This window comes from Liolophura sinensis, chromosome 7 (genome assembly GCF_032854445.1).
Source record: "Liolophura sinensis isolate JHLJ2023 chromosome 7, CUHK_Ljap_v2, whole genome shotgun sequence".
Lineage (NCBI taxonomy): Eukaryota > Metazoa > Mollusca > Polyplacophora > Chitonida > Chitonidae > Liolophura > Liolophura sinensis.
The window spans coordinates 47724372-47745628 of NC_088301.1; the positions used below are offsets into that span (position 1 = coordinate 47724372).

At 36.6% G+C, this 21257-nt stretch overlaps 1 protein-coding gene across 2 annotated transcripts; it reads left to right on the forward strand.

The window, feature by feature from the left end:
• Positions 1 to 1666: 1666 nt before the first annotated feature.
• Positions 1667 to 18010, forward strand: LOC135470410 (uncharacterized). 2 transcript variants are annotated; one of them, XM_064749335.1, is made up of 4 exons: positions 1667 to 1773; positions 10843 to 10954; positions 12730 to 12824; positions 13330 to 18010. In XM_064749335.1, exons 2-4 carry the CDS (start codon positions 10874 to 10876, stop codon positions 14186 to 14188), a joined length of 1035 nt encoding a protein of 344 aa, XP_064605405.1. In that variant the 5' UTR covers positions 1667 to 1773; positions 10843 to 10873; the 3' UTR covers positions 14189 to 18010. The 2 variants fall into 2 exon arrangements, with proteins under 2 accessions (XP_064605405.1, XP_064605406.1); XM_064749336.1 differs by having other exon boundaries at positions 1686 to 1773; positions 10840 to 10954.
• Positions 18011 to 21257: the final 3247 nt, after the last annotated feature.

The window sequence follows — 21257 nt, forward strand, 5'->3', positions numbered from 1 at the left end:
TATCAGCAGTTTGAGACACTGACATTGACATACAGTAAGGGCCTCTGTCAAATTGCGTGGCTTGTTCTAGTACAAGGATAAAAATTATACTAATCGCGATTAATTTCCACAAATGTATGGGCAAAGATATTATGAACTTAGACAGACGTAAATGTGTGTGTAAAAATTTCCATTAAACATTGAAATTCATTTAATTATTTTGAAAAAAAAGGAAAGGTAGGCCTATATTTAGGTGTAAAGTTTATATTTTAGTGATCTCCTATTTTAGTCTTCCTTTAATTTTAAACGACCTTAAACTATACATGTATAACTGTGTTTGGGACTTATCATATAGGCATTTTCTGTCAAAGGCTCCCAATTCTCAGAAAAACATTCATTGTGGCAGTAACTAATTGCACGCAAGGGAAAGAAACATTTAAAAAAATTAACTAAGCATCGGTAGAGAGACTGTTAAATGTTGTAAATTAAATGCAGTTAAATGTTTAAATTGTAAAGTGGGCTTTGTCGGCCATATTGATAATGTGTTTTGAATGACATCGCACCAACTTCGCGCATCCACGATGTCAAATTTGATTTATTGTCCACACGCAAATAAATGTAGGCCTATTACACCAGCCAAGGTGATGCACAAGGATTTTATGGGATACAGGATACTGCAGCTTCGTCATAGTTAGTCCAGCACATATTAGAAACCTAATAGAAGGAACTGAGACACGAGACGTCGAAATCGTAATAATAGGCCTTCATATTTTGTGTAGGCCCAGCATATACGACGTCATTATAATGACATACGGTCTGGGATTACAGCATATACGACGTCATTATAATGACATACGGTCTGGCATTACATTGAAACATCTACTCATGTGACGTCACAAAGAGTGTAGATCATGAATTGTCATGCAACAAACGGGACGATACTGACGTCGTGTCTAGGCTAGCCAGTGAGAAGAAAATCTGCCAGTACCCCATTCAGATAAATGGGCGAATGGCTCAGATAAAACACCAATGCCTGGTTCCCTCTGTCAGTCGTCATTTAAGACTGTCTCATTTCCAACCTGCACGTCTATCACAACCTTTTCATGTACCGTACAAAGACTAGGCCTAAGACTAGGCGTACTGCTATTGTAATGTTTAAAATATCAAATACGTGTAAGATGAGGCCGAGATACAGGGGGATCCACCGAGTATCGCCTGACACATCCATAATTTAACAGCCGTGAGTTGGAGATCATCGGCGGACAAGGGTTATGCATAGACTATCAGGTTATCAGATATTGAAGAAAATAATGATATTCTATAGGTGGTTGTATGTAAACTCGAATACGGCTGTGTTATTGAAAGATACATAGGCAAACTACCGTTCTATGATGTATAGTATAAAGCGGCGACGTCATTTTGTGGTGACGTCACTCCGTTGTGGTGACGAAACTCGAAAATTGTGGATTCTAGTTGGATATGTTGTTAGATTACTCGGCCAGCAAGGACGTATGTGCCCAATAAAGAAGTCAGTCTGATCTATGGGTGTCTGTAACTTTCCCTTCGTGTTATTTCAAACAAGACCTTGGTATGTTTTGCATGTCATGTTTTATATCACGTGTCACGAGATGCACATGGGGATCCCCCAATCTTGAGCCACCCGAACATTCAAAACGAGGTTACTTCGCTAAAAATGGCCGACAGGTGTGAATTTTCTTCCTGGCTGTGAAAGGTTGCAATGTTTGGTGTACTGTTGGAGGAGTTGGCATGGTTAACACTTTGGTTTAAATTCTGGTAAGCCCACTTGACATAATGAAGTAACTGTCATTTCAGAGTTTTCTCTATGCTGTTCAAAACTCGTATACATGTCAATACAGAATTCATGGATCAAACTTTTCATATGCCATGGTATCTGTATGTTCGTTTGAAGCAGTTAACTGTAGATCTGTCATTTTAATTTCTCCGTTCAAACAAACATGAAACAGTGATTTTGTGTGTTGACTAAAGTTATGAATTTCGGTTAGATAAAATTTCTGACTCGAGGAAAAGTTAAAAACTTTTGAATAACAATAAAAGTTTTGGATTGTGAAAGTATCCATCTAAGGAATGAGAAATGGTGTGTAATATCGCGTACCAACCATCATGGAAGTAGAATACCGGCACTATACATGGTTTGCAATGGCAGCCATCTTTGAGGTAAGTTTGTGTATATTGCCTGTTGTATGCCCTTACCAGCCAAGGGCCTCCCATTGCAAACCATTGACCAGCACTTTAGATAAAATTGTTCAACCGAAAAATGAATATGTTTTTCTTACATGCATCCTTGTATAATATGTATAACTATAAGGTACAGTTTACAAACGTCCAAACACCGATAGTCCATCTACATGAACAAAATGTGGTGTTTTAAAATCCTCTCATTTTAAACTAAAAAGCATTTGAAGTTCACCTTTAAAATTCTTTCATATAATTAGCATCATGAATGCTAGTCCATATAAAATTCATTTTAAAATTCAGCCTTTCATAGTAGCACTGAGTCCATCCTTGACTCTTAAAATTTTGTAATTCAGCAAACTAAATGATCTCACTACTTATTTAACACTCTTACATTACCTTGTCACCTATAGGGACTCGTAGAAGTGCAAATTTTTACAACTGGAAACTCAGAATTAACTTTTTTCTGATCCAGATTGAGTTAATTTATATTTTAAACACCAACTGTAACCAGGTACTGAGTTTAATTCCACTTTAGTGATCGGTAATATTGAGACTGTGAAAGTATTTATCAGAGAGAGAGAGAAAGAAAGTTTAAGTTCAGGTGAGGTTCATTTCTGATCATGATTTTATTGTTGATACATGCAGATACTTTTACAGGTACCTGTTTATCCTGATCAGAGATATACATTGCACTTTAAAACAGTTATAAAATAGTTAAGAACCATGTTGATGCATGTTCAGTTGTTGCTTGTTATATTAAAGGAAAGAAAGGAGGTAACAAGTGTTATATCAAAAGTAAACATGTACAAGATAAGGTGAAATGAGGCTTATCCTGCTCAGAAGTATATATGTGAAATAAACCATGCATGTTCAGTTGTTGGTTGTTATAAATATTTAATTAATGAAGGGGATACTGAAAAAAAATCTTAAAACTGGTTAATTTTCTGAATTATAATATCACCAAAATACTCAAGGACATCAGACAGGTATTATCAAGGGTAGCAGTGTCCGTAATCCTCGTAATCTGGATCGGTGATTAAAACAATGGGGAATGGATTATCACTACGTAAGACAACGGCATTCTCACCTACTGTGAGCAGTATTCAGAGAGGTGTCTCTTGTTTTAGAACTGGCCTTTGACTATCGAGTGAGGACTTTTAATCAACTGGCAAAGTGACCTGTTACCTGCAAGCAGTTGAACGTAAAATATAAATTCAGCATTATCGGAGCATGTCAGTCATGCTTGACTGACGCAGTGAAGCAACACGATTAGTTTTTGATTGTTTTTGGTTTTAATCGTCCTGTGTAGTTGGTCAGAACTGCCATTAAACATTACGAACAGCTGTTAAACTGCCACTGCGTTGTTGTCTACAGTTTATAATTTGCCAAAAGTTCACTCATTGGTCCACAGGAGACACACTTTTTGCTCCACGTATAGTTTCTAAAGCAGTTCAGTTTTTATCCAGAAATTTTAGTATTTGTACCAGAAAAACAAATATTGAGTTTTTTTTACCCCAACATTCAGTTTTTAACTGAATTTTACCACAATACCTGGGTCTAAAATCGATGTGGACAAATCCCTGCATCTACCTATGAATGAATGTCAAAAATATAAAATATGGAGGTAGTACATTTAACATTATTGAATAAAAATATTTGCTGCACACTTCTGAATGCCAACTCGATGGAACTGGTTTCTGTGACGTCTGTGGAACCCAAACTTATAGTTCTTTTTGGTTTGTGTTTTTTGCTTTATGGTTTGTTTTAGGAAGACTGAAGTTTTACCTACAGATGGTAATGCAAATATAATAGTTTTATGGAGGATCTATGCCAGAATTCAGTTATATTTGAAAACCACAATAAGGTTACATGACAAAATAACTGTCAACAGCATCATCCATGGTGCTAAATCCTGTTGTAGCATTTATTGTGTCCACAAGACTGGGAGTTAGTTTCATTGGTGAGGATGAATCGAAGATAGTGTTTAAGATTCAGTCAAAAAATGACATAGAAATGTGCAGATTATGTGAGTTTGGTTGCCTTGAGTGAGAAGGAGGCAGGACATTAAAATCTTTGCCATTTTTTGGGGGATAGACTCAGTTTACGATTGACCGATGATTGTCAGAATTTATCTGAATTTATCCATGATTTGTTGCCCATGGATTTTGGAACATTGAGATGTCAAAGCAGCTCTGGCTCATTTATCAGTTTGCCAACTGTTTCAGAAAAGCTGCTACATTTTTGGAACCATTAATGATAAGCAACACTGCATGTATGTGTAAAAAACAGAGAGAGATAAGTGATGGACATTTTTGTACAATGCAAGTGGTAAATATTTATGTGAAAATACTTGATGAATTAAAACTTCCAAACTTGTATACAATGACAATTGTCATTAACTAACTTGGTGCTTATCACTTTTTATCTTTAAATGAACAGTGTAAAATAATGAAAGCGAAAAGAAAATAATTTTCTCAAGTAGCATGATGATTAATATCTCACATAATTCTGATAAACTCAGTACTAAGTGATCAAATAATAATATGATCACAAGAGTTTCCCTATGGATTCCTTAATCTTTACATCCATGGCAATGGCTCCCTAACCCTCCCAGCATGGCAACTTTTAACTTTACCAGTCAGTGTACACTCATAGCCCTCCATGCTCATTTCTTTGGTGTAGTCTCATTTCGCCTACTTCTTTTGTTTGAAATTAGAAATTGGAGGTAGGCTAAATGATAATCCCCAAGGTGTGAAGATAACCATTTAATGGGATTAAACCTCAGGGACCGTGTGGAAGGATTAAAGTACCGTTATAGGTGTGTGAATAATTGCAAGTATAAGTAACAAAAGAATGACCCAAAGATGGACGCATAGATCATCTGCTGTAAACATTTATGTTACATATCAGTAAAAAACATATTGTTAGGAACGTAATACATAAGAGTAGTAAATAGATAAGTGATAAATGATGACAGTTAAAAATTACAAGTGTAGCAAGAACGATGCTTTGTCGGCAAATTCCACCAATGTCAATTGTTCTCCCTGCAACTGTTCTATCAATCTTTGTAACTTCTCGTCCAGAGTCCGATATTTCCTCCTCTTTGGAGGGAAACGTCCACCAGCTTGTAGCTGAGAGATTTTCAAATCTGTTAACGTCTGTTCTCTCTGAATGATGCGGATGAATTCAAAAAGGTTTGGATGTGATTTACCAGCGACTGAATTCATCCTATGATGCCACCCTTCAACGTTGATGTTCGTTCGGGCAGCCGTTGTATGATGGTGGTTCCACACGTCTCTGCCCCATACACCTTCAACCCAGTTTTCCGTCACATAATCCAAAAAATTCACACAATTATCGGTAGCAGGTGCTTCAGCCAAAGTGTTCAGCCAAACGTCGTCGATGTCCTCCGAGGCCACAAGAGGTAACACTGCAGCACGTCGAACCATTTTCTGGATGTCGGGGTCATTTTTGTAAGCTGTCTGCAGACCATGTTTTTGGCAATTGTGCCAAATGCATTGCGTGAAGTGGAAAAAACATCCTTTTACTTCTGTCGCTGGGAGGGATATTTCAACAGCATTATGAAAAGCCTTTTCAAAATCTGCCTGAATTGTAGAGGGTTGGAAGACAGCACCTTCCTGAAGAAAAGCGTGTTTGATCAGATGAAGCATTCTTTGGTATGTTTGTTGACGTCTGTCCGGAAGCAGTGCATACACTAACGGGAAAATCTTCCCCTCAGCCACTCCATGAAGTGAGTAAACCTGATCGAAAATACTGGGGGCAAGGTAAAAAGTACCATCGCAGTATACAGTAGGTGACTGGCAAAGTGTTCTGAGATTCTCTGCAGTGGTGAAGATCAGTATCTTGTCTTCGCTCCCATCATCAGCGAAAAGGAAAGAGTAGTGTGTCGGGAGCAGGAGAGCGTCTTCCGGTGATTCATTATGCAACTTTGCCAGTTCGTCGTCATAGATCGTTGGTATTGGCGTAAGTTCTTCTCTGGCTCTTTTAAGGATAGTTTTCTTCACGTCTTGAACTTTTCTGCTGAAAGAACTCGCCGTGTGTTCGTGGGGTTTCTCTCCAACGTGAGAGAGTATACGATTTTTTGTTGGAACCGTAGCTTTGCAATTCTCAACTTTACATTTCCATGATTCCCAATCAGATTTTTTTCTGTTCAGTCGGTATTCGTAATTATTCCACACAAGAGTTACCCCACCTCTCGTAGTTGGTATGAATTCAAGTTGTGCTTGCACTGCTGCCATGATGTTACTTAATGATTGTCTCGACGTCTGCGATCGTATTTATTGTGATAAGTGAGTAAAGTTCTGCCAGTGTCACTCTGATGCAAACGGTATTCACCATCAAGACTTCAGTGAGCATTGCGCTTCTACTAAGTTCACTCAGCCGATGAGTGAGAGACGCTCAGTAGGAACCCATTAGGGGGCGTGCCCCCAACCATCTACAGGATGCCTGTCCGAAAAATCTGAAGTAGGCGAAATGAGACTCATAAAGGTGTGAAAGTAGGCGAAATGAGACTAAACCCATTTCTTTGCAATGCAAAACCAGAAGTCACTGGGGGTGAAGTGAAAAAACAAACAAATATTTCTTTGATGTTACCTGCCGGGTTATCCATTGAAAACATAGAGAACAAACTTATTTTCTTATTAGACTTATATGTTAGTGTAAGGCCTTAGAACAAATCTTGAGGATGTTGTGGTGTATTGTAATTCTTGGTTACCCATGAAGTGGTTCTGTAATTGGTTTTATGATTTTCTTATTAATCCTATGCATAGTAATTCTGTGAGATAAATATATCAGTTGTTGTTTTAATATTATATGTGTTATAAATGGTACTATTGTATGAATGTGTATGCATTCTGCTTAGGACTACACTTACATGAGTTTTTGGGGTATTTAAATGTATATGTAATACCTGTGACATGCATTGCCATATAGAAAGCCTGAGTAATTATGAAGACATGCAGCATGTAATGCATACATGTAGGTAGAGAACAGCTGCATATAGATACTTTTTGAGACATAAATGTGATAGAAATTATTATGATGTTCATTAACATGAAGAGAACATTGAAAAATTTTTAGCTCATATGTACAAAGTAAAGCTTATGTCATACCTCGAGCATGGGCGTAGGCGTCTAATAACAGGGAAAGCAGTGTTGAACAAAATTTTGAAGAGGTGTGGGATCTTTAAAAGTACTACATGTGCTGAGCTCAGGTTTTGCACATGTAGAAAACAACAACATGTGACGGATGTTCCAGCGTTGTTTCTTTGAATGTCTCAAAAAGTACTGCATGTATTGAGCTGAGGTTTCTCGTGCATATAAGGCACAATGACACCATGGTGTTTGTCCTCACTAATTACCAGATTCATGACTTCAGTATTTTATTTATTGAACTGAGGTTTTGCATTCATGTCTCTCCTACAGGCGTGCTCTTTGGTAGCCTTGCTAGATGTGCCAAATGTAAAGCCTAGCGCACACAGACAACATTTGTTGCTGAAAATCGGATTTTCTGATCCCGATGTCAGATGATTTGGAATATCAGTTACCCGCACATTTGCAACATTTTTGAAGATTCCAGTGGCAAAAGATGGTCACATGATACATTTGGCTTCATGTTACACTAAAAAGTCCATTTTGCATGTATTCACAAGACATTTCCATAGACACTGATTGGCTGAAGTAGACGACAACAATCTCACAAGATCCAGATTGCCCGCGAGGCGAGGAAAAATTTTGTGACAGGCTCATTTTTTTTGTGGATTTTTCGCTGCCCAAAATTAAACAAGCTCAATCTGTGGATCAAGTGTTCCAGATTCACAAATCTTGTTGTTGTTACCCGCACACCAGTAAATTTTGAGAATATTTTGTTGTCTGGATCAAGAAATCTCATTTTTAACTACAGATATTGTCCATGTGTGCTGGGTTTAAGTTTGAACTTTAATTCACACCTTCAGCAGATGCCAGACAACATGAAATCAGGTTCCCATTTCAGTGAATGTCTGATTTTAAGTCACAACTCAGGTCCCAAGTTAAACCTTATGACATACAACCATTCCACAAAACAATATTACCCATGTCTGTGTGTACAGTAAAACTTATTTCTGTGTGTAATTCTGACTGCTTATCAGTATGTTGACATTTTAGCAGTCATTTGTCTTGTACGTGTGATATTTCTGTTACTGCTAGGTTGAATTTACTCCGAGATTACACAGTTCACCTACAGGCAGATTTACACACAAGTGATCAATGTATGCATATCATGTGTGATAATTCTTCTCAGTTATCTGTAAAGAAGACAGACGAGGGGATTGATAGCGACCCCGAATTTGTATATAAATTAGTCGTGCCTTTTCACTGCATTTTGTGCTGCACATCATCTCTCCTACACTTTACAGTATGCAGATTGATTATTATATTAATGTTTTTAATATTCACTTGCAGGCTATTAACAGTGTCTAGCTTTGTATGCCTGAATCTGCCTTTTCAAACAGTTTGTGTAGATGTTGCCAGACTTCGTATGTAATACATTGTGTTAGCTACCTTGAGTCACTGCAAAAGTGTCTTAACCTTGACACTGCTTGTAATTTTATTATAATTACAGGAAGTCATCTAGGTTCATTGTGTACTTGATATTTAAACAGTCAAGTTATTCATTCCTGCATCTAAAAAGGATACTAGCAATTCTGCCGACAAAATACCATATTTGAGAAAAAAAGAAGAAGAAAAAATGTAAAAAATCATTACACAAATATTTGCAGAGTTGTGGCCCATCTGCTTTGGTAGAGTTATGTCCCCTAGCAGTTCATGAGTTTGTAAGTGGATTCCAGCTAAAAGTTTTGTTACATTCTGTCATCAGCATCATGTTAATATCTGCATGTTGCAATTTTTATGCAACATTTTTTCATACTTGTATAGGTAAAGTAAAACTATTGTATCTTACAGGTCATTTAGCACTTCACATTAGGTGTAATTATGGAGCAACAAAGCTGATACATGTATATATATGTAGTAAGTTTGAGAAACTGTCCCTATACTTTGATAATCATCTCAGTTACTATTTGATTACATATAGCAGTGGTTGTGTCATTTACATACATGTACAAGCTTTTGAATGAATTATTTGATTATTGATTAAGTATTTTGGGAAAGAACATTTACAATATAAAAATTCCTCTATGCAAAAGTCATGTTTTAGATATTAACTTAGTTTATCTTCGAATAATTTTGGAATTTCACATAAATTTTGTATGTCTGGACATGTGTAAATCGGTTCTGCATAAGGCACACTAACCAAGTTCACATTCTTGTCAGGTGTTCTAACTTAACTGGTGATTTTAGCACTCCTGAAGCAAAGCATGTGTTGTACCCTGAGGGGTGACGTCGAATAACAGGAAAAGCGATGTTAAGGCAAACAAAGTGTTATGGGTGGTATCTCAATAGGTACAGCATGTATTGAGCTCAGTATTTGCACATATGTAGAGCACAATAGCACGAGGGGGATATTCCCTCCTTGATTCGATGTGTACATATTAAATACCATAAATGACTGAATTTCTGACTTAGTGTATTGTGTTTTGAAATTATTGTTAAAGAAAATTTTAGGGGTGGTATCTCAAAAACTACTGCATTTATTGAGCTCAGGGTTTTCACTCATGCGTAGCACTATATACAATGGGGATATTCCATCATTGGTATGGTTTATGCATATTAAATACTGTAAATTACTAAATTTCTGACTTAGTGTATTGTGTGTTAGAATCAAAGTTAAACAAAATGTTAGGGGTGGTATCTAAAAAAGTACAGCATGCATTGATCTGAAGTTTTACATGTGTACGTGACACAACATGATACTAGCGGGCTATTCTGAGCCTGGTAGCTGGTAGAAAGGGAAATGTGGTAAAGCAAAGCTCATGAACTTGAATCTAACTGCACTGAACCAGGATGTTTGAACGGGATATTAGAAGAAAACAATATTAGGTGCACTTACATATTTGCTTGCGTAACTATTTTCTGTGAATAATGTCAGGTTGATTTTTACGGTACTATGGTATACCAACAGAGACAAGATTATCTATGATAACAAGCAGTATTGTGTGAATGTGTTATCACTGGATTCCTCTAATGCTCCAGTTAAATTAAATTGGTTGGGTACACACTTCCTCAAAAGTAGTATTTAGCAGACTTCAGCTTACACACACAAGGTTTCAAATTAGGATCATATGATTGGCTAAGAGTAAGGCTCTAGCCAAGATTTTACATACATACATACATACATACATACAAACGCACAGGTTGATTGATTCAAAGAAATGGATAACTACCACTGGCGGTCATATAAGTACTGGAAGTAGCAGGAAGCAAAATGTAATTCGTGATTGGTATGTAAACAACAATTTTTAGTTGTCTTTCTATGTGTATTTTAGTGGAATTGAAACAAGTGAAATATGTGTACTCTGTATAATTGTGTTTTGTGAGAATTATAAGACTTGTCCATGTTGACGTGTGCCTAGTCTGATAGTACATTAAAGCAGTGTTGTTGATTGTCTCCCTTTAACTGAGCTGAACAGGACATTTGCCCTGACAGTAAACATTTAGTATTAAGATATGTTTGATTATGCTTCAGCAGAGGTTTACATGGCAAGAGCAGATGATGAACCATGAGTGAAAGAGGGCAACCGTGTCCCCGTGACCTATTGAACCTTCCTTACTTCTACACCAACTTCAGGTCATCAGAACAGGTAACAAGATGATGCAGTTAGTGCAACATTTTATACATGTGGTAAAGTACTTACATGTAGAACTTAATTTATCAAGCAGGAAAAGAGCAAGATGAAAAACTGCTGTGTTAGGCTATTATAAATTCATTTGGCAAACATTTATTTCTATACCAGGAGTCACTTGCCTTCAGTGGCTTTCCTTTACTCCTAGTGTTATGTCAAAGCCATTATTCATATATATATTCATATTCATGAGAAATATTTGTCAGACTGGAATCATTATGACAATATATATGTAAACATTTCTTTTATTTAACATCCTCAAGATTCTAAAAGTTCCAGGTTTGACAATTTCCTGTTTTCACAAAATATATGTAGACAGAATTACAAAATATAATAAAATATACATCCTCATGCATGCATAGTTTGTCAGGGTGAGTAGTTGTATCAAATTTCAGTATACATTTACATGCAATAGACTCAGGGTTGATCCATCTGAATAGTTTGGACACCCTTTAGATATGGAAAGCTCTCAATTTCATAATTTTAACATATAAACATGTTTAACATAAAAGTATAAAAATGTTGTCATTTGAGATCCCAAATTTATAGCCCCCAAACCCTTACAACTACTATGGGTGCGTTATGCAAATATCCCAATTATGAAAATCGCAGTGTGAAATATTATATCTTATAAGTTTATTTGCAGTTTAAAAGCAAAATTTGTAATATCTTGCAGACAAAAATGTATTATACTGGTAGGATTGCATGTGAATTGCATAAAAGTTATAAACTAATATTAAATACACTATTTCTTCAATCTTTTCAACTCCATCTTCATCCAGTATTTTGAAACATTCATGATTTAGAGAGAACAGTTGGGTGTAGAGAACAATTTGCACAGCCAGTTTTATGAAGCTTGCATCTTTAATGATACAAACAAATCAGGTTTTTAGCATCATGTTCATAATAATTGTGTGCATGATAAATTCCACTGAAAATGGGCTTAAGTAGATGAAGATTTACAGTACTCTTATATGTGAGGACATGATCTCTGACTTATGTTTGTGATAAAATTTATGGAGAAATTAGGGAATATGTTCATTGGCTGTGTTGTTGGTTAGCGCTCTAGCGCAGCGTAGTGAGTCTCTCACCAATGCGGTCGCTGTGAGTTCAAGTTCAGCTCATGCTGAATTCCTCTCTGGCCGTATGTGGGAAAGTCTTTCAGCAACCAGCGGATGGTCGTGGGTTTCCACCCACCATAATGCTGGTCTCCGTCGTCTAAGTGAACTATTCTTGAGTACTGGGTAAAACACCAATCAAATAAATAAATAAATAAATAAATTAGTTGTGTTGATCAGTGTTCATGTGACCCTGTTGCAAAAGGTTCACAATGTTCACAGATCAGGGAATTGATCTTTTGAATGGGCTGTGAGTTCAAGTCCAGCTCATGCGGAATTCCTCACTGGCCGTACATGGGAAAGTCTTTCAGCAATCAGCGGATGGTCGTGGGTTTCCACCCACCATAATGCTGGCCGCCATCATATAAGTGAGCTATTCTTGAGTACGGCTTAAAACAACAATCAAATAAATAAATAAATAAATTGGCTGTGTTGATCAGCATTCTTGTGACCCTGCTGCAAAAGGTTCACAGTGTTCACAGATCAGGGAATTGATCTTTTGCCACATTCCTTTACATTGGCTGTGTTGATCAGCGTTCATGTGACCCTGCTGCAAAAGGTTCACAGTGTTGATCTTTTGCCATATTCATTTACATTTGCTGTCAATGTTGACAGGTGAAGCAATTCTTGTACCGCCATAGGAATAGACCTGGCTCCTATATTCTGAGACCAAGTTTTTCAAAGCCTAATTGTGTGTCGGTCTCTGTAGTGTAAGTATGTGGGTTTCTCACTTTAATATCTGGCCTATATGTACATAACGGTAAGCAATGTACCAATGAGTCAGATTTGAAATTTGATATCTCAGTCATTAAGTTAAAGATTATTTTGTCTTTTGTATAATTTTAATTCTATCTTAATATGCCTAATTCAGTTGATATTCTGTTTCGTGAATAAGTTTAATAAGATGTAGTCGTTGGCCAATATGTTTTTTCACTGGAGCTCACAAGACCTTGGTTTGATAAATAGTTTCTAAAAATTAATATGTTAAACATTGTGTTAAATAGATTGTTGATAATGCAGAAAAAAAAAGAAAAGCATTTTCCACAAAGGGCGTTTTGCTTCATAGAGACTTACTTCCCTTGATGTGAATTAAAATTAGGTCAAATGTGTATACATGTTCATACCTAAACTGCTGTGCAAACTGATTATTTCTGCTTGTAATGTTTGACATGTAGTTGAGTGAATGAAATGAAGAAATCATTTTATCTTGAGTAGGCTCTCCACAGGAGACATTCGGCACCTGAACATCCACCTTGATACAGCTCAGTCAGAGTATTACCTGGTGCCAGAATGCAAATTTCTCAACATACCTGCTCTCCTGGAATACTATCGGGTTAACCCTGTCCACAATGAAGAGCAGGTCACAAATGTCCGCTTTCTTAATCCTGTAAAAAGACATGCCAGGCATAATACGGACCCTGCACTGACCACCAGTAACTACATGAGCCTGGTCATGTCAGAGGGGCAGTCATCCTCACAGATGAATGGCAGTAGCAGGAATCGGTCTGGAAGCGACTTTGGGATACAGACTCAGGGCCACTCTCCGCAAAGAATTTTGTCTACGCGAAGTGAAGGGAGAATACAGCCAGACAGAGGCCGATCAGAGCGGATGACCAGATCTGGTAGTTTGCCGGACAACCCGTCAAGACGCTCTCCCCATGACAAGTTACCTACTGTTCCAAACGTAGCGCCAGGAAATGTTCTGTCACATCGCCCGCCAGCTGCTCTGCCTAATGGGCACATCCATGAATTTGGAACAGAATACTCACAACCACGTGCTTCAGATGTGGACATGTCCCATCGACTACAAGCAACGCTTCGGGAAAATGAAATATCTGGTATTTGCGACTGCGGGCTGCCAACAAAAGAGTCACAGTTACCAGAAGGATGGTCAGTTCACCAGACAGCAGTTAATTCCAGCAACCGTTTGTTTTACCAGAGTCCTGAAAGTCGAACATTCTGGGTACTGCCTGAACAAATTGCCTCCCAGCTTACAGAAGAACACAAAGAAAATATTAAAAAGCTTGAGGAAATATGTAAAGCTGCCACTCCAATTGAAGAAGAAAAAGCGTGATCTGCTTCTTTCAAGTTTGTGGTAGAGTATGTGGTGTAAGACATGAAAATAACTTTAATTAATGAATTTAATAAGACACTTTTTGTGTAAGCAAGGTGATCATGTGGAATATAATAATGTGTAACAGTGCTGCATTTATGAGAAAACAACAATATGCACTAAGGTAGTAAAAGGATCAGACTGTCGACACATAAGAACTCTTGTTGCTTTAAGAGCTTGTTGAGTTTTCCCCTGCCTTCTTTTTATTTACAACAGTGTACATGTGGTATGAAAATACATATTTGCTCATGCTTAAATAGGTACCCAATAATGTGATAATTAGTTTATGTTTTATGTACTCCGACTAATGTTAAGCAGTGCATCATTAATTTCATATTCTAATCATGCTAAACTTTGTGCTGATAATTTCTTTTGTTGAAAGTGTGCTACAGAACATAATGTAAGTTAAGCTATTCAGGTCTTCATGCAAGTATTGGAGCAAACATAAAACTGAAACCAGACTAATATAATGTGAATATATTATGTTGTTATTGTTTCAAAATCAAGAATAAAGTTTCAGAAATTTATAAAGCGAGACGCATCATACATTTTTCAAATGAATGGAATAACTTTAACACTGAAAATAGTACAGGTTTGAGTCTGATATTTACTGAAAGGTATTTCATATGTAAAGGTTTAGCATTTTTACGTGATTTTCATTGATTCATCAATCATAGGGGTCCATTTAAGAGGCCAGTTATGACTTTTGTCGGAGAATTTCACTATAATTCAAATGGTATAATTACACTTTTTTTGTTGAGATCAAACATCTTAACTTTATTATGATACATAATCCCATATTTCTTGAAACCATTATTATTCATGGCTAGAAAATAGTATTGTAGGACACAAATAAGCAATGAACCAGGAGCCTTTCACCAATGTACTTGCTGTGTTTTCAAGTGCGTTTGGATATGTCTGCCAGCAACCAGCAGATGGTTGTAGATTTCCACAGCACTCTGCCTCCCACCACCCCCCCCCCACCCACCATTATGCTGGCCACCGTCATATAAATGCAATATTCTTGAGTAGTAAAACACCAATCAAATAAATAAGCAAAACATCCAGGAATTGTAGCTTATCTATATGGAAAAATGCAGTTCAAATTATAGGAGATCTAGGTCCTCATTTAGATATTACTTCTAAATACATGTATACAGTCAATTTTGGTGTTCACTCCTTTTAAACTGATCTAATTGCCATATTGCTTTATAGCACATAGTTGGAACTGTGTACAATATTGTTTTTATACATAGGGAAGTGGCAGAAAGTAAGCAGGTCTGTACAGCACAAAAGATTTTGTAGAAACTAGAGGGAACAAAATTTAGTGAAGTTTCTGGCACGCATACAGTGTATTCTTGTAAATTAAAATATACTGTCTGTTTTCTGTTTTTCTGAATGAAAAATGACTGGTACCCTTGTATTTACTCAGCTGATCACTCATTTTCTGCCCTAATTATATATTTTTTTTAGTTTCTATAGACAAAAATTGTGATAATGTGTAATGTACATATTTTTTTGTTTACTTTTATAATTAGTATTACTTTTTCTCAGATTTTAATGTTCAGGGTCCTTCAATGCTTAAATCATCATTGGGTTGCATATACTCAAATGTAGCACAATTTTAGCCCTGTGAATGCTTGTTTGTCACATGTATTTACCTTAGTATTGCTATTTGTGAATGACTGCTTTTGTATGATGTATTTTATATTTAAAGTTTTTATCAATTTAGTGTAAGCTGGCATATGGAAGTCTGGTCAGAATGCTGTTAAAATTGTTGGAAATATAGATTCTAATTTATACAGCATAAGTCTAAACTGTATATATAAATATTGGGCAGAAAAATGTTTCGCGTTGCACTTATATATGTGTCTACTTACGGTATAATCATTGTGTATAGCTAACTTAATAAGGCTCTTCTGACTTCATTTCTACTTTTTATCATTTTTGGAAATGCAATTGGAAGATGCTCAATCAAGCATTGCTCTGACTAGTATTACTAAGTGTCATTATCAGAAAAGGAATGGGATGTTTGCAATTTGTTAAAAGGGAAGATGCATGTATGGATACAAACCTCAGTTTGTGCACACGGGCACCTAATGTGTGTCTCAGACATGCAGCATCATTTGAGTAAGCCGGGATTGGGTTGTATTAGTTAAGTCTGCCAGTACTTACAGACTAATACTTGAAACAAGTGAGTTTAATTAAGAGTGTGGACCCGAGTAAATTCTGATAGATAATGAACAGTTACAAGTGATTGGATTTCACTTGAGTTTCACAATGTCATTCCATCTAAAACTTTATATATCCTGTCCGTTTGGTTTCACCTTCACAATTTTCAGTCTGTGTGAAGTACGATTTTGAGTCAGATTAGAATTTAATGGTTTTGAAATAATCCTACTCAAACCTTTGCGGTTTAGCCACCTGTTGTAATACACATGCACAATCTAAATTTCGAATGGATCATTTAACCAATTACCAAATTTTTGGAACTGAAAAAAAATCTTCTTTGAAGATGTATAATTTTCTTGTTGTATATAAGCCATCAGTTAAACTGGATGGGTTCAGGTAGAAAACAGATTCCTTGTGTTAGCTTAAGGTAATGTGTTTGTGGTTATCTTAAACTGGTGTTACAAAACCAAATGTGAATAGATTTGGACCAAACATTGTTACATACATTCTTGTTTGTAGTTGACATATAGTTTATTCAACTGTTACAGAAGTTTTGTTATCGAATTACTGCTGCATTCTGTCGTCATAACATGCATGTTGGGTACTGTAAATACATGATAATATTGAATACATGCAATTTCTTTGTTCGCCACTGTTATGTACATTGTTTATGATCTACATAGATCACATTCCATACCCCCCTACCCCTCTTCTTTAGGTACAATTTTTTTGTGTATTTTTTTTGTACTGTTTCTGATTTGATTTCATTGTGGGTGTTCGAATCCAGTTTTCACTGCTTTGACCGTCAGGATTTTGACAGGGTTATTATGCCTTATGGAGGGTAATGATTTACTCCAGGCATTCCGATTTTCTCCACCAATAAACCTAACTGCTCGTAGCTCAGAAGGATTTGTTCTTCATCGGGAGTGCAAAAGCTTTGGGATCGAGAATATGTAGATCCGACACTTAGGACCTTCAAAAGGCCTTACTTCATGTTTTGTATCCTGTACTGATTAGAACAAACATTGCCCCCCCCCCCCCCCCAAAAAAGCAAAAATTGATTTAATTAGCATATATGAGTACATCAACTAAATCAGTGCCATAATGAACTCCAAATTATGGTAATAATCGAAAAAAAGTACCAAAAATACAATCCAACTCTCAAAAAATAATCTGTTAAATTTAATAGATAGTCTGTTATCTGATTGATACTAGAATGTATTCTTTTATTGCAGCAAATTGTTCTGTTCAATATGACACACATATTATGTTCAATATAGTGATTCTATTAGACTAACAGGATATCATATTGAATATAACAGAATATTGTGTTATAATAATAGGATACATTCTACCATCACTCAGACAACAGACTTTCTGTTAAAACTAACCTGTTGATTTTTTGAGTGAATGTGTATGGTAATTAAGGATCAGTTTATTTTGTGTCAGTTTCATGAGCTTGATTAAGTACATTAACGTAACCAATGCTAAAATGAATTTTCTCTGGTGCAGCTGGATTTGGGATTGGGGCTTAAAAACAAGAGATAACTCTCCTGTGATCAAAACATTCTCACAGAAGACATTGTTAAAACTGCATGTAGAACAGAATAAGGGATTAAATGCTTTATTCAAACGTTTCTGGTATTTTTATGTGTGGTTCTTGGTTACATAAATATATTTTACTAATAACTTTGATTTAGAAGTGTTAAGTGGGAAAATAACATTTGCATGCCATGTGATCGCCCCCTGATTGCGTATTACGCCAGATTTCTATGGACCAGTGCTAATACACCAAAATTTTAGGCCAAACAAAGTTTACATTCTTTCGTGACCCAGGAATCGCAGACTATAATAGAGGATTCAGACATGGAGTGTAATAAATATAGCTGTATAAATAATCCGTAACGTGATTTCACCTACAAAAATGGTTCATTTAAATTCAGTCAACCCTTGCTTGGAGATACCAGCATAAACATTAAGGGAAATTCACGCAGTTTGCAAAGCAAGTCCTAAAGCAATCTGCAATCTGGATTTATGGATTTAAATCTAAATTATGGGATTAAATTTAAATAATGGAATTAAACAATAAATAATTTGGCGCTCATTATGGCCCTTTTTAATTGAAAAAAGTGTATGAATAGGCACTGAGGATATATCAGTTCTTAAATATCATAACTTCGAATGTATTTAAGCACTTGCTTGATTGATGTATTGGTCAATGCCAAAAAAACTGATTTCTTCTGGGTGGGGTGGGGTGGAGTGGGGGGTTGTTGCTCAGGGGGCCTAGTGCATGGAATGCCCGCCTCGAATTCGGGAAACCCCGGGATCAAACCCGGGTTGGGTCATAAGATTTTAAAAATGGAACTTGATGTTGCGACGCTTGGCGCTCAGCACTCGGAGGTTAATTCCGTTACCTGCCGTTACTTCAGTGGCGGAAGCACTTTGGCGCCATGGACTAACCTTGCGACATGAAGACAATAAATGTCCGCAGACCTTACTTCAGTGGCGGAAGCACTTTGGCGCCATGGACTAACCTTGCGACATGAAGACACAAAATGTCCGCAGACCTTACTTCAGTGATGAAATAATTCATCAAACAGAAAATCATAGCTTTATGGCGCGCTGGTCTGTTAACATATCGTCAACACTATTACTAAAATTTAAAATTTTACTCTTCAAGTGAGATAGCAATGCCTTATATTAGTACGTGGGCAATCGCCAATACCAAAATAAGGACATCAGCAAGTTGAACCAACTAACATCATACTTGTTAGACAGACGGAAATAACAAATAGTTGCATCATCCTAGAAAAAGTCGTCAAGTAAAAATCTTAAAAGTGTTGAAAGCTTTAATGTCAGTAAGTTGACAAACCGACCGAAGAACCGGTTGTTCTGTGGTGCATTGGTTGGTGCATTATCATTGGAAATTACCATGTAGAGCACCATATCGGATTTTTATGATAACAGCCACTCCTATTTGACCATTCGTCCATAAAGGGTATACATGTGCCAAATGTGGAATTGCCAGTTCTATTTGACCTTTCCTCCATAGAGAAGATGTGGCAAATGTGAAATCGCCAGTCCTATCTGACCTTTCATCCATAGAGAGGATGTGGCGAATGTAAAATCGTCAGTCCTATTTGACATTTCCTCCATAGAGAGGATGTGCCAAATGTGAAATCGCCAGTTCTATTTGACCTTTCTTCCACAGAGAGGATGTGCCAGGTGTGAAATCGCCAGTTCTATTTGAACTTTCCTCCATAGAGAAGATGTGGCAAATGTGAAATCGCCAGTCCTATTTGACGTTTCCTCCATAGAGAAGATGTGGCAAATGTGAAATCGCCAGTCCTATTTGACCTTTCCTCCATATAGAGGATAGGCCAAATGTAAAATCGCCAGTCCTATTTGACCTTCCCTCCATAAGACAGGATAGGTCAAGTGTGAAATCGCCAGTCCCATCTGACCTTTCATCAATAGAGAGGATAGGTCAAATGTGAAATCGCTAGTCCTATTTGACCTTTCACCCATAGAGAGGATGTGGCGAATGTAAAATCGCCAGTCCTATTTGACATTTCCTCCACAGAGAGAATGTGGCAAATGTGAAATCGCCAGTTCTGTTTGACCTTGCCTCCATAGACAGGATGTGCCAAATGTAAAATCGCCAGTCCTATTTGACCTTTACTCCTTAGAGAGGATGTGCCAAATGTGAAATCGCCAGTGCTTTTTGACTTTTACTCCATAGAGAGAATATGAAATATGTGAAATCGCCAGTCCTATTTGACCTTTACTAGTGTGTGTGCCAAAATGTGAAACAGATATATGTTCGAGGAACACACTGTTTTGTGCATTTGTTACGGACATCTGCTGCAGTCCATTAGGAAAAAAGAATAAAAAACACAAACAAAAAACAAAATACAGTTGCACATTACCATTAATCTGTATCCAGCTCCGCTGAATATTGATATTGCACAACTTGGAAGCTTCAAGTGTATTCTTTTATAGACTAGAAAAGAAAGCGCAATGAGATATGTAAATATTAACTACATTATAATCAATGCAAATATTGTAAGCACTGCCATTAATCTTTATTAGGATAATTTCTGAATAGGAATTCAAGATCTTTACGCACATGTTTATGCATACTTTTGAATTAACTCAACACATTCTGATCAACAAGCCTATAAGCCTGATTTTAGGTTTCTGCGTTCGTGTTTAGAGGCAAGTGTCAGGAGTTTTGTCAGATGTTTGAAAAGAAACCCAAATTATGCTTAAGTAAGACAATTGCCGGGAGGTCGATAATTGTTCTTTTTGGTGTTTTTCTTTTTGCTAATCACAATTACGTACATCACTGCCTGTGATTATTGGTAAGAAATAAAGTCCACCGAAATAGTTGGCAGTGACAGTTCTTCCACAATCAAAGAAGGATTAAATATAAAGCCAATATCACACTGTTCGGATAGCACTTGCATGAAACAGTGCATGAATGGAGCATATCCCTGTGTTCTAATGCTACTGTGTTGGTATTCAACTGATGACAAGATAGCACAAGAAAGTAACTCCCAGAAAGAGACAAAGTGTTCATGATGAACAACATTTTGACTATAGCCTCTATCTTGCCGTTTTCAAGATACATAAGTAAATATGGAATATTCAAAAGATTATATGTGGCTTATTTTCACTTCAAGTAAAATATGAAAATAATATACGAAATTATTTCACCTTAAATTTCAAAGTAGCAATCTATACATTCAACAATATACATGTAGCTATTATCATATCATTTTCAAGATATACACGAAATAATAAAAACGGTATCCATAAGTGTTGTATTCATTTGTAGTAATTCCAACCAAAATTT